This window comes from Coregonus lavaretus (genome assembly GCF_964263955.1).
Source record: "Coregonus lavaretus genome assembly, contig: HAP1_SCAFFOLD_3547, whole genome shotgun sequence".
Classification (NCBI taxonomy): Eukaryota; Metazoa; Chordata; class Actinopteri; order Salmoniformes; family Salmonidae; genus Coregonus; species Coregonus lavaretus.
This window is the reverse complement of record NW_028166638.1, coordinates 5,001-19,469: the sequence shown is the minus strand read 5'-3', so window position 1 is coordinate 19,469 and position 14,469 is coordinate 5,001. Positions and strand designations below refer to the sequence as shown.

Genomic DNA, 14,469 nt, shown 5'->3' with positions numbered 1-14,469 from the left:
AAAGGAGCATCAAGCTCATCATCACCGTGGCACTTTCACCATCCTGTGAAGCTCATCATAACTTATTTTCATCTGTAGCCTAAATAAACTGTTTCCCCAAGTCGTACCTGGGGAGGATCACACAACATATCGTCGGGTGACTCCAAATGGACTTCAATATGATGGTTATTATACACACATCAGTGTGTGTTAGGTGTTCTCCATCATAAAGAGAGAGGTGTGTGTGTGTGTGTGTGTGTGTGTGTGTGTGTGTAGGTGTGTGTGTAGGTGTTCTCCATCATAAAGAGAGAGGTGAGTGTGTGTGTGTGTGTGTGTGTGTTGTGTGTTGTGTGTGTGTGTGTGTAGGTAGGTGTTCTCCATCATAAAGAGAGAGGGGTGTGTGTGTGTGTGTGTGTTGTGTGTGTGTGTGTGTGTAGGTAGGTGTTCTCCATCATAAAGAGAGAGGGGTGTGTGTGTGTGTGTGTGTGTGTAGGTAGATGTTCTCCATCATAAAGAGAGAGGTGTGTGTCTGTGTGTGTGTTTGTGTAGGTGTTCTCCATCATAAAGAGAGAGGTGTGTGTGTGTGTGTGTTGTGTGTGTAGGTGTTCTCCATCATAAAGAGAGAGGTGTGTGTGTGTGTGTGTTGTGTGTGTTTGTGTAGGTGTTCTCCATCATAAAGAGAGAGGTGTGTGTGTGTGTGTGTGTGTGTGTAGGTGTTCTCCATCATAAAGAGAGAGGTGTGTGTGTGTGTGTGTTGTGTGTGTTTGTGTAGGTGTTCTCCATCATAAAGAGAGAGGTGTGTGTGTGTGTGTGTTGTGTGTGTGTAGGTGTTCTCCATCATAAAGAGAGAGGTGTGTCTGTGTGTGTGTGTGTGTGTGTGTGTGTGTGTGTGTAGGTGTTCTCCATCATAAAGAGAGGTGTGTGTGTGTGTGTGTGTGTGTGTGTGTGTAGGTGTTCTCCATCATAAAGAGAGAGGTGTGTGTGTGTGTAGGTGTTCTCCATCATAAAGAGAGAGGTGTGTGTGTGTGTGTGTGTAGGTGTTCTCCATCATAAAGAGAGAGGTGTGTGTGTGTGTGTGTGTAGGTGTTCTCCATCATAAAGAGAGAGGTGTGTGTGTGTGTGTGTGTGTGTAGGTGTTCTCCATCATAAAGAGAGAGGTGTGTGTGTGTAGGTGTTCTCCATCATAAAGAGAGAGGTGTGTGTGTGTGTGTAGGTGTTCTCCATCATAAAGAGAGAGGTGTGTGTCTGTGTGTGTGTGTGTGTGTGTAGGTGTTCTCCATCATAAAGAGAGAGAAGCATCGCCAGACGTTTGGCCTGGAGCTGATAGCGTCAGAGAACTTCACCTCTAGAGCCGTTCTGGAAGCCCTGGGGTCCTGCATGAACAATAAGTACTCTGAGGGGTACCCTGGACAGAGGTAGGGTTTTATTACCCGCTATCTCAACAGGGAGTCACATTGAGTTACAACGCTTTTACAAGAGAGCCCTGTATACGTTTACAAATAAATAAATAAACAATACATACAGGACCAGTCAAAAGTTTGGACACACCTACTCATTCCAGGGTTTTCTACAGTGTAGAATAATAGTGAAGACATCAAAACTATGAAATAACACATATGGAATCATGTAGTAACCAAAAAAGTGTTAAACAAATCTAAATATATTTTATATTTTAGATTCTTCAAAGTAGCCACCCCTTTGCCTTGACAGCTTTGTACATTCTTGGCATTCACTCAACCAGTTTCGTGAGGAATGCTTTTCCAACAGTCTTGAAGGAGTTCCCACATATGCTGAGCACCTGTTTGCTTTTCTCAATGATGTGAGATAAACTTACGTTTGATACCGGAGCGCCGAGGCATGCGTCGAAATCGCTAAGCAGCTAACTACGAATACTCAGAGGAATACTGGTGTGTACTGTGGAATATTCAGAGGAATACTGACGTGTACTGTGGAATACTCGGAGACACACATGCATACATACATGCATACATATATACAGTTGAAGTCTATATAGGTATACCAACACAGACATATATATATATATATATATACATAAACTCAGTAAAAAAAGAAACGTCCCTTTTTCAGGACCCTGTCTTTCAAAGATCATTCGGAAAATTCTAAATAACTTCACAGATCTTCATTGTAAAGGGTTTAAACACTGTTTCCCATGCTTGTTCAATGAACCATAAACAATTTAATGAACATGCACCTGTGGAACAGTCGTTAAGACACTAACAGCTTACAGACGGTAGGCAATTAAGGTCAAAGTTATGAAAACTTAGGACACTAAAGAGGCCTTCCTACTGACTCGGAAAAACACCAAAAGACAGATGCCCAGGGTCCCTGCTCATCTGCGTGAACGTGCCTTAGGCATGCTGCAAGGAGGCATGAGGACTGCAGATGTGGCCAGGGCAATAAATTGCAATGTCCGTACTGTGAGACGCCTAAGACAGCGCTACAGGGAGACAGGACGGACAGCTGATCATCCTCGCAGTGGCAGACCACGTGTAACAACACCTGCACAGGATCGGTACATCTGAACATCACACCTGCGCGATAGGTACAGGATGGCAACAAGAACTGCCAGAGTTACACCAGGAACGCACAATCCCTCCATCAGTGCTCAGACTGTCCGCAATAGGCTGAGAGAGACTGGACTGGGGGCTTGTAGGCCTGTTGTAAGGCAGGTCCTCACCAGACATCACCGGCAACAACGTCGCCTATGGGCACAAACCAACTGTCGCTGGACCAGACAGGACTGGCAAAAAGTGCTCTTTGCGGTTTTGTCTCACCAGGGGTGATGGTCGGATTCGCGTTTATCGTCGAAGGAATGAGAGTTACACCGAGGCCTGTACTCTGGAGCGGGATCGATTTTGGAGGTGGAGGGTCCGTCATGGTCTGGGGCGGTGTGTCACAGCATCATCGGACTGAGCTTGTTGTCATTGCAGGCAATCTCAACGCTGTGCGTTACAGGGAAGACATCCTCCTCCCTCATGTGGTACCCTTCCTGCAGGCTCATCCTGACATGACCCTCCAGCATGACAATGCCACCAGCCGTACTGCTCGTTCTGTGCGTGATTTCCTGCAAGACAGGAATGTCAGTGTTCTGCCATGGCCAGCGAAGAGCCCGGATCTCAATCGCATTGAGCACGTCTGGGACCTGTTGGATCGGAGGGTGAGGGCTAGGGCCATTCCCCCCAGAAATGTCCGGGAACTTGCAGGTGCCTTGGTGGAAGAGTGGGGTAACATCTCACAGCAAGAACTGGCAAATCTGGTGCAGTCCATGAGGAGGAGATGCACTGCAGTACTTAATGCAGCTGGTGGCCACACCAGATACTGACTGTTACTTTGGATTTTGAACCCCCCCTTTGTTCAGGGACACATTATTCAATTTCTGTTAGTCACATGTCTGTGGAACTTGTTCAGTTTATGTCTCAGTTGTTGAATCTTGTTATGTTCATACAAATATTTACACATGTTAAGTTTGCTGAAAATAAACGCAGTTGACAGTGAGGGGACATTTCTTTTTTTTGCTGAGTTTATATATACAAACACACACACATGCATTCGGAAAGTATTCAGACCTTTTTTCCTCATCGAGAGAATGCCAAGAGTGTGCAAAGCTGTCATCAAGGCAAAGGGTGGCTACTTTGAAGAATCTCAAATATAAAATAGATTTTGATTTGTTTAACACTTTTTTGGTTACTACATGATTCCATTTGTGTTATTTCATAGTTTTGATGTCTTCACTATTATTCTACAATGTAGAAAATAGTAAAAAATAAAGAAAAACCCAGGAATGAGGAGGTGTGTCCAAACTATTGACTGGTACTGTAGGTGCTGACACAGAGACACACACACACACACACACACACACACACACACACACACACACACACACCACGGACAGGTACACAACATGCAGACATACACACCGAGACACATCACTCAGAGAAACACTAAACACACACAGACACCACTCTTAACAGCTCTCGAAGAGATCCACCTACTAAGTGTGTGTGTGTGTGTGTGTGTGTCTGTGTGTCTGTGTGTGTGTGTGTGTGTGTGTGTGTGTGTATGTGTGTAGATACTACGGAGGTACGGAACATGTAGATGAGTTGGAGCGTCTGTGCCAGAGGAGAGCTCTGGAGGCCTACGGACTGGACGCTGACAAGTGGGGGGTCAACGTACAGCCGTACTCAGGTAACACAGAGACACACACACTACACAGAGACACATACACACTACAGAGAGAGACACACACACACACACTACGCAGAGACACAGACACACACTACACAGAGAGACCCACTACGCAGAGACACACACACACACTACGCAGAGACACACACACACTACACAGAGACACATACACACACTACACAGAGAGACACACACGCACACTACACAGAGACACACACACACTACGCAGAGAGACACACATACACAGAGACACACACACACTACACAGAGAGACACACACACACTACACAGAGAGACACACACACACTACGCAGAGACACACACACACTACGCAGAGAGACACACTACACAGAGACACACACACACTACACAGAGAGACACACACACACTACACAGAGAGACACACACACACTACACAGAGACACACACACACTACACAGAGACACACACACACACTACACAGAGACACACACACACTACGCAGAGAGACACACTACACAGAGACACACACACACTACACAGAGAGACACACACACACTACACAGAGAGACACACACACACTACACAGAGACACACACACACTACACAGAGACACACACACACACTACACAGAGACACACACACACTACGCAGAGAGACACACACACACACTACACAGACACACACTACGCAGAGACACAGACACACACACACACTACGCAGAGACACACACACTACGCAGAGACACACACACACACACTACGCAGAGACACACACACTACGCAGAGACACACACACACACTACACAGAGACACACACACACTACGCAGAGAGACACACACACACACTACACAGACACACACTACGCAGAGACACAGACACACACACACACTACGCAGAGACACACACACTACGCAGAGACACACACACACACACTACGCAGAGACACACACACTACACAGAGACACAAACACACACTATGCAGAGAGACACACTACGCAGAGAGCTCAGTACAGCTGTGTGGTGTCTAACTTGGTGGATGTGGAACCAGGCCAGCTCAGTACAGCTGTGTGGTGTCTAACTTGGTGGATGTGGAACCAGGCCAGCTCAGTACAGCTGTGTGGTGTCTCCTGCTAACTTGGTGGATGTGGAACCAGGCCAGCTCAGTACAGCTGTGTGGTGTCTCCTGCTAACTTGGTGGATGTGGAACCAGGCCAGCTCAGTACAGCTGTGTGGTGTCTAACTTGGTGGATGTGGAACCAGGCCAGCTCAGTACAGCTGTGTGGTGTCTCCTGCTAACTTGGTGGAGGTGGAACCAGGCCAGCTCAGTACAGCTGTGTGGTGTCTCCTGCTAACTTGGTGGATGTGGAACCAGGCCAGCTCAGTACAGCTGTGTGGTGGCTAACTTGGTGGATGTGGAACCAGGCCAGCTCAGTACAGCTGTGTAGTGTCTAACTTGGTGGATGTGGAACCAGGCCAGCTCAGTACAGCTGTGTAGTGTCTAACTTGGTGGAGGTGGAACCAGGCCAGCTCAGTACAGCTGTGTGGTGTCTAACTTGGTGGATGTGGAACCAGGCCAGCTCAGTACAGCTGTGTAGTGTCTAACTTGGTGGAGGTGGAACCAGGCCAGCTCAGTACAGCTGTGTGGTGTCTAACTTGGTGGATGTGGAACCAGGCCAGCTCAGTACAGCTGTGTAGTGTCTAACTTGGTGGAGGTGGAACCAGGCCAGCTCAGTACAGCTGTGTGGTGTCTAACTTGGTGGATGTGGAACCAGGCCAGCTCAGTACAGCTGTGTAGTGTCTAACTTGGTGGAGGTGGAACCAGGCCAGCTCAGTACAGCTGTGTAGTGTCTAACTTGGTGGAGGTGGAACCAGGCCAGCTCAGTACAGCTGTGTGGTGTCTAACTAGGTGGAACCAGGCCAGCTCAGTACAGCTGTGTGGTGTCTAACTTGGTGGATGTGGAACCAGGCCAGCTCAGTACAGCTGTGTAGTGTCTAACTTGGTGGAGGTGGAACCAGGCCAGCTCAGTACAGCTGTGTGGTGTCTCCTGCTAACTTGGTGGAGGTGGAACCAGGCCAGCTCAGTACAGCTGTGTGGTGTCTAACTAGGTGGAACCAGGCCAGCTCAGTACAGCTGTGTGGTGTCTAACTTGGTGGAGGTGGAACCAGGCCAGCTCAGTACAGCTGTGTAGTGTCTAACTTGGTGGAGGTGGAACCAGGCCAGCTCAGTACAGCTGTGTAGTGTCTAACTTGGTGGATGTGGAACCAGGCCAGCTCAGTACAGCTGTGTAGTGTCTAACTTGGTGGAGGTGGAACCAGGCCAGCTCAGTACAGCTGTGTGGTGTCTCCTGCTAACTTGGTGGAGGTGGAACCAGGCCAGCTCAGTACAGCTGTGTGGTGTCTAACTAGGTGGAACCAGGCCAGCTCAGTACAGCTGTGTGGTGTCTAACTTGGTGGAGGTGGAACCAGGCCAGCTCAGTACAGCTGTGTAGTGTCTAACTTGGTGGAGGTGGAACCAGGCCAGCTCAGTACAGCTGTGTGGTGTCTCCTGCTAACTTGGTGGAGGTGGAACCAGGCCAGCTCAGTACAGCTGTGTGGTGTCTAACTTGGTGGATGTGGAACCAGGCCAGCTCAGTACAGCTGTGTGGTGTCTAACTTGGTGGATGTGGAACCAGGCCAGCTCAGTACAGCTGTGTGGTGTCTCCTGCTAACTTGGTGGATGTGGAACCAGGCCAGCTCAGTACAGCTGTGTGGTGTCTAACTTGGTGGATGTGGAACCAGGCCAGCTCAGTACAGCTGTGTGGTGTCTCCTGCTAACTTGGTGGATGTGGAACCAGGCCAGCTCAGTACAGCTGTGTAGTGTCTAACTTGGTGGAGGTGGAACCAGGCCAGCTCAGTACAGCTGTGTAGTGTCTAACTTGGTGGAGGTGGAACCAGGCCAGCTCAGTACAGCTGTGTGGTGTCTCCTGCTAACTTGGTGGAGGTGGAACCAGGCCAGCTCAGTACAGCCGTGTGGTGTCTAACTTGGTGGAGGTGGAACCAGGCCAGCTCAGTACAGCTGCATAGTGGCTAACTTGGCGGATGTGTGTTTTGTGTTTCTAGGCTCCCCTGCTAACTTTGCTGTGTACACGGCCATCGTGGAGCCTCATGGGCGGATCATGGGTCTGGACCTACCCGATGGAGGTCACCTGACACACGGCTTCATGACGGACAAGAAGAAGATCTCTGCCACATCCATCTTCTTTGAGTCCATGCCCTACAAGGTAAACAGGACGGCAGGTAGCTTAGTGGGTAAGAGCGTTGTGCCAGTAACCGAAAGGTCGCTGGTTCTAATCCCCGAGCCAACTAGGTGAAAAATCTGTCGATGTGCCCATAAGCAAGGCACTTAACCCTAATTGCTCATGTAAGTCGCTCTGGATAAGAGCGTCTGCTAAAATGACTAAAATTTAAAAATGTAAACACACACCACAGAGAGACAGTGTATAGAGACAGCGTATAGAGAGACACACCACAGAGAGACAGCGTATAGAGAGACACCACAGAGAGACAGCGTATAGAAGACACACCACAGAGAGACAGCGTATAGAGACACACCACAGAGAGACAGCGTATAGGAGACACACCAAAGAGAGACAGCGTATAGAAGACACACCACAGAGAGACAGCGTATAGAGACACACCACAGAGAGACAGCGTATAGAGACACACCACAGAGAGACAGCGTATAGAAGACACACCACAGAGAGACAGCGTATAGAGAGACACACCACAGAGAGACAGCGTATAGAAGACACACCACAGAGAGACAGCGTATAGAAGACACACCACAGAGAGACAGCGTATAGAAGACACACCACAGAGAGACAGCGTATAGAGACACACCACAGAGAGACAGCGTATAGAAGACACACCACAGAGAGACAGCGTATAGAGACAGCGTATAGAAGACACACCACAGAGAGACAGCGTATAGAGACAGCGTATAGAAGACACACCACAGAGAGACAGCGTATAGAGACAGCGTATAGAAGACACACCACAGAGAGACAGCGTATAGAGACAGCGTATAGAAGACACACCACAGAGAGACAGCGTATAGAAGACACACCACAGAGAGACAGCGTATAGAGACAGCGTATAGAGAGACACCACAGAGAGACAGCGTATAGAGACACACCACAGAGAGACACCACAGAGAGACAGCGTATAGAGAGACACCACAGAGAGACAGCGTATAGGAGACACACCACAGAGAGACAGCGTATAGAAGACACACCACAGAGAGACAACGTATAGAAGACACACCACAGAGAGACAGCGTATAGAGACACACCACAGAGAGACAGCGTATAGGAGACACACCACAGAGAGACAGCGTATAGGAGACACACCACAGAGAGACAGCGTATAGAGACACACCACAGAGAGACAGCGTATATAGAGACACACCACAGAGAGACAGCGTATAGAGACACACCACAGAGAGACAGCGTATAGAAGACACACCACAGAGAGACAGCGTATAGAGACACACCACAGAGAGACAGCGTATAGAGACACACCACAGAGAGACAGCGTATATAGAGACACACCACAGAGAGACACACCACAGAGAGACAGCGTATAGAGACACACCACAGAGAGACAGCGTATAGAGAGACACACCACAGAGAGACAGCGTATAGAGAGACACACCACAGAGAGACAGCGTATAGAAGACACACCACAGAGAGACAGCGTATAGAAGACACACCACAGAGAGACAGCGTATATAGAGACACACCACAGAGAGACAGCGTATAGAGAGACACACCACAGAGAGACAGCGTATAGAGAGACACACCACAGAGAGACAGCGTATAGAAGACACACCACAGAGAGACAGCGTATAGAGAGACACCACAGAGAGACAGCGTATATAGAGACACACCACAGAGAGACACACCACAGAGAGACAGCGTATAGAGACACACCACAGAGAGACAGCGTATAGAGAGACACACCACAGAGAGACAGCGTATAGAGACACACCACAGAGAGACAGCGTATAGAGACACACCACAGAGAGACAGCGTATAGAAGACACACCACAGAGAGACAGCGTATATAGAGACACACCACAGAGAGACAGCGTATAGAGACACACCACAGAGAGACAGCGTATAGAAGACACACCACAGAGAGACAGCGTATAGAGACACACCACAGAGAGACAGCGTATAGAAGACACACCACAGAGAGACAGCGTATAGAGACACACCACAGAGAGACAGCGTATAGGAGACACACCACAGAGAGACAGCGTATAGGAGACACACCACAGAGAGACAGCGTATAGGAGACACACCACAGAGAGACAGCGTATAGAGACACACCACAGAGAGACAGCGTATATAGAGACACACCACAGAGAGACAGCGTATAGAGACACACCACAGAGAGACAGCGTATAGAGACACACCACAGAGAGACAGCGTATAGAGACACACCACAGAGAGAGCGTATAGAGAGACACCACAGAGAGACAGCACAGAGAGACACCACAGAGAGACAGCGTATAGAAGACACACCACAGAGAGACAGCGTATAGAGAGACACCACAGAGAGACAGCGTATATAGAGACACCACAGAGAGACAGCGTATATAGAGACACACCACAGAGGTTATTTGAGATCAAAGTCCTTAAAAATTCCTAGGAGACTTTTCCAGACTGCCTCGGCCTGCCTGTCCTGCCAAGGTAACCACGGGGAGAACAGAACGGTCTTGACACCCAGTTCTATCACCAGAACAGAGCTGGACCCTGACTCGGGCCTGCCTGTCCAGCCAAGGTAACCACGGGGAGAACAGAACGGTCTTGACACCCAGTTCTATCACCAGAACAGAGCTGGACCCTGACTCGGGCCTGCCTGTCCAGCCATGGTAACCATAGGGAGAACAGAACTGTCTTGACCCCCAGTTCTATCACCAGAACAGAGCTGGACCCTGACTCGGCCTGCCTGTCCAGCCAAGGTAACCATAGGGAGAACAGAACGGTCTTGACACCCAGTTCTATCACCAGAACAGAGCTGGACCCTGACTCGGCCTGCGTGTCCAGCCATGGTAACCACAGGCAGAACAGAACTGTCTTGACCCCCAGTTCTATCACCAGAACAGAGCTGGACCTTGACACAGTTACTTCATTGTGTCAGTGTTGTTTTTCATGTTGTTATTCGGGCTGTGTGAAGGCCTTGACCAGACGGTGTTGTCTCACTGACCTGCAGCCCCTCCCTCCTACCCTCCTCTACACCTGATTGGCTGATTCTAAGTTCTTTTTTAAATGCTGTGGTTAAGGGGCAGGATAGGGGAATTACTGCGCTGTCGTCTCTTATTGACCCGTCGAATGGCTTTCCATACTGTACACCGCTCGTTACTGATTCAAAGATGGTCTGCGATCGGCATTGGATCAGGCGTCATGTGATTGGTTAAAACATTCCCTGACAGTGTTAAGTCAGGTTTCCGGGTCGAGAGCTTCAAGTTCCTCGGTGTACAAAATCACTAAGCAACTTTAAAGTTGTCCACGCGTGCGCAGTTGTGAAGAAGGTGCCTCTTCCCCCCTCAGCAGGTTGAAAAGGTCTGGCATGGGCCCTCAAATCCTCACAGTTCTACAGCTGTACCATTTGAGAGCATCTTGACTGGCTGCTTCACTGCTTGGTACGGCAATAGCACCGCCCTCGATCGCATGGCGCTACAGAGGGTGGTGTGGACAGCCCAGTACATCACTGGGGCCGAGCTCCCTGCCATCCAGGACCTCTATACCAGAGCTCCCTGCCATCCAGGACCTCTATATCAGAGCTCCCTGCCATCCAGGACCTCTATATCAGAGCTCCCTGCCATCCAGGACCTCTATACCAGAGCTCCCTGCCATCCAGGACCTCTATACCAGAGCTCCCTGCCATCCAGGACCTCTATATCAGAGCTCCCTGCCATCCAGGACCTCTATATCAGAGCTCCCTGCCATCCAGGACCTCTATATCAGAGCTCCCTGCCATCCAGGACCTCTATACCAGAGCTCCCTGCCAAATCCTCAGAGATCTACAGCTGTACCATTTGAGAGCGTGACCGTGAATATGCCTGCCAGCTGTTCTGCGCATGCTCTGAGAAAGCGCCCTGGAATATCATCTAGGCCCGCGGTCTTGCGGGTGTTGACCTGATGAAAGACTTTACCCACGTCGGGCTCAGAGAGAGCGAGAGATCACCCCTATCTTCTGGGTCGGTGGCGGCCCTCACACCCGGCACGGTGTTGTTGTTATTGTCAAAACGTACATAAAATGCATTGAGTTGGTCTGGAAGAGAGGCATCGTTTTGGGCAGATCACAGCTGGGTCTTTCTTTTGTAATCCGTAATAGACTGTATCCCCCTGCCACATGCAGCGGGCGTCGGAGCCTGTGGAATAGGATTCCACCTTATTCCTAGATTGTCCTTTTTGCTCGTTTGATGACTCTGCTGAGGTCGTAGCGGGACTTCCTGTCCTTGTTCCTGTCCTCAGACGTAGCCTCAGAGTTGTCTGTGTGCGGAAGCCCTGTCCTTTAGCTTAGCGCCAACCCCTCGGTGTTAATCCAGGGCTTTTGATTGGGGAAGCATGACTGTAAGTTGCTTTGGTTAAAAGCGTCTGCTAAATGGCATATTATTATTATTAGGTAGTTTGCGACCCAATGCTAACTAGCGCAATGACTGGAAGTCTATGGTTATCTGCTAGCACGCATAAGACTTCCAGAGAGAGGGAAGGTTAAACAGCAATGACTGGAAGTCTATGGTTATCTGCTAGCACGCATAAGACTTCCAGAGAGAGGGAAGGTTAAACAGCAATGACTGGAAGTCTATGGTTATCTGCTAGCACGCATAAGACTTCCAGAGAGAGGGAAGGTTAAACAGCAATGACTGGAAGTCTATGGTTATCTGCTAGCACGCATAAGACTTCCAGGGAGAGGGAAGGTTAAACAGCAATGACTGGAAGTCTATGGTTATCTGCTAGCACGCATAAGACTTCCAGGGAGAGGGAAGGTTAAACAGCAATGACTGGAAGTCTATGGTTATCTGCTAGCACGCATAAGACTTCCAGGGAGAGGGAAGGTTAAACAGCAATGACTGGAAGTCTATGGTTATCTGCTAGCACGCATAAGACTTCCAGAGAGAGGGAAGGTTAAACAGCAATGACTGGAAGTCTATGGTTATCTGCTAGCACGCATAAGACTTCCAGAGAGAGGGAAGGTTAAACAGCAATGACTGGAAGTCTATGGTTATCTGCTAGCACGCATAAGACTTCCAGGGAGAGGGAAGGTTAAACAGCAATGACTGGAAGTCTATGGTTATCTGCTAGCACGCATAAGACTTCCAGAGAGAGGGAAGGTTAAACAGCAATGACTGGAAGTCTATGGTTATCTGCTAGCACGCATAAGACTTCCAGAGAGAGGGAAGGTTAAACCGCAATGACTGGAAGTCTATGGTTATCTGCTAGCACGCATAAGACTTCCAGAGAGAGGGAAGGTTAAACAGCAATGACTGGAAGTCTATGATTATCTGCTAGCACGCATAAGACTTCCAGAGAGAGGGAAGGTTAAACAGCAATGACTGGAAGTCTATGGTTATCTGCTAGCACGCATAAGACTTCCAGGGAGAGGGAAGGTTAAACAGCAATGACTGGAAGTCTATGGTTATCTGCTAGCGCGCATAAGACTTCCAGAGAGAGGGAAGGTTAAACAGCAATGACTGGAAGTCTATGGTTATCTGCTAGCGCGCATAAGACTTCCAGAGAGAGGGAAGGTTAAACAGCAATGACTGGAAGTCTATGGTTATCTGCTAGCACGCATAAGACTTCCAGAGAGAGGGAAGGTTAAACAGCAATGACTGGAAGTCTATGGTTATCTGCTAGCACGCATAAGACTCCCAGAGAGAGGGAAGGTTAAACAGCAATGACTGGAAGTCTATGGTTATCTGCTAGCACGCATAAGACTTCCAGAGAGAGGGAAGGTTAAACAGCAATGACTGGAAGTCTATGGTTATCTGCTAGCACGCATAAGACTCCCAGAGAGAGGGAAGGTTAAACAGCAATGACTGGAAGTCTATGGTTATCTGCTAGCATGCATAAGACTTCCAGGGAGAGGGAAGGTTAAACAGCAATGACTGGAAGTCTATGGTTATCTGCTAGCACGCATAAGACTTCCAGAGAGAGGGAAGGTTAAACAGCAATGACTGGAAGTCTATGGTTATCTGCTAGCACGCATAAGACTTCCAGAGAGAGGGAAGGTTAAACAGCAATGACTGGAAGTCTATGGTTATCTGCTAGCACGCATACGACTTCCAGAGAGAGGGAAGGTTAAACAGCAATGACTGGAAGTCTATGGTTATCTGCTAGCACGCATAAGACTTCCAGAGAGAGGGAAGGTTAAACAGCAATGACTGGAAGTCTATGGTTATCTGCTAGCACGCATAAGACTTCCAGAGAGAGGGAAGGTTAAACAGCAATGACTGGAAGTCTATGGTTATCTGCTAGCACGCATAAGACTTCCAGAGAGAGGGAAGGTTAAACAGCAATGACTGGAAGTCTATGGTTATCTGCTAGCACGCATAAGACTTCCAGGGAGAGGGAAGGTTAAACAGCAATGACTGGAAGTCTATGGTTATCTGCTAGCACGCATAAGACTTCCAGAGAGAGGGAAGGTTAAACAGCAATGACTGGAAGTCTATGGTTATCTGCTAGCACGCATACGACTTCCAGGGAGAGGGAAGGTTAAACAGCAATAGGTGTAGCGGACATTAGTCGGTCACGTGATGAGGTAGCCCCCGCCCCCAACCCCGCCCCCCTCGAGGAAACGCCGACGTTACAGAAGCAAGAAGGGGGAGGGGTCCCGGCGAGATTAAGACGAAGGGAATCAAGGGCCTCATTGCCAAAACCCAGAAGTGTTCCTTTAAAGGCAGTGTAGCACCGATTTTCTCATTGCCAGAAACGCATCATATAATAGTAACTCAGAGAAAACATTCCCAAATTACAAACTCTTAAATCAATTGTTATGTTTTTTTTCTAAAAGTTGGGTTTGATGTTTTTTTTTTTTTTCTTTCCAAATCTGCCCTTAACTTCAGAAATCATCTAACTGATCCAAACTAACCAGGATGTAAACCTGTCTGCCAGCTTTACTGATCCAAACTAACCAGGATGTAAACATGTCTGCCAGCTGTTGGTAGCTTTAACGGCTGACGCTGTCATAGAGAGTAGGAGCTCGTGAGTCGTTCTCAAGGTGTTTGCGGCGGTTCGGTCGTTCTGTGGCTCT

At 48.7% G+C, this 14,469-nt stretch overlaps 1 protein-coding gene across 1 annotated transcript in view; it reads left to right on the top strand.

Moving 5' to 3' along the window:
- The window catches only part of LOC311114485 (serine hydroxymethyltransferase, cytosolic-like), a gene marked incomplete at its 3' end in the record, with an annotated part of 30,699 nt that overhangs the window by 14,383 nt on the left and 1,847 nt on the right, over positions 1-14,469 (top strand). The window contains exons 3-5 of the mRNA XM_084189728.1: positions 1,249-1,394; positions 4,070-4,185; positions 7,267-7,427. Of these exons, the coding sequence (XP_084045854.1) occupies positions 1,249-1,394; positions 4,070-4,185; positions 7,267-7,427 (423 nt within the window). The remainder of the gene's footprint in view (positions 1-1,248; positions 1,395-4,069; positions 4,186-7,266; positions 7,428-14,469) is intronic.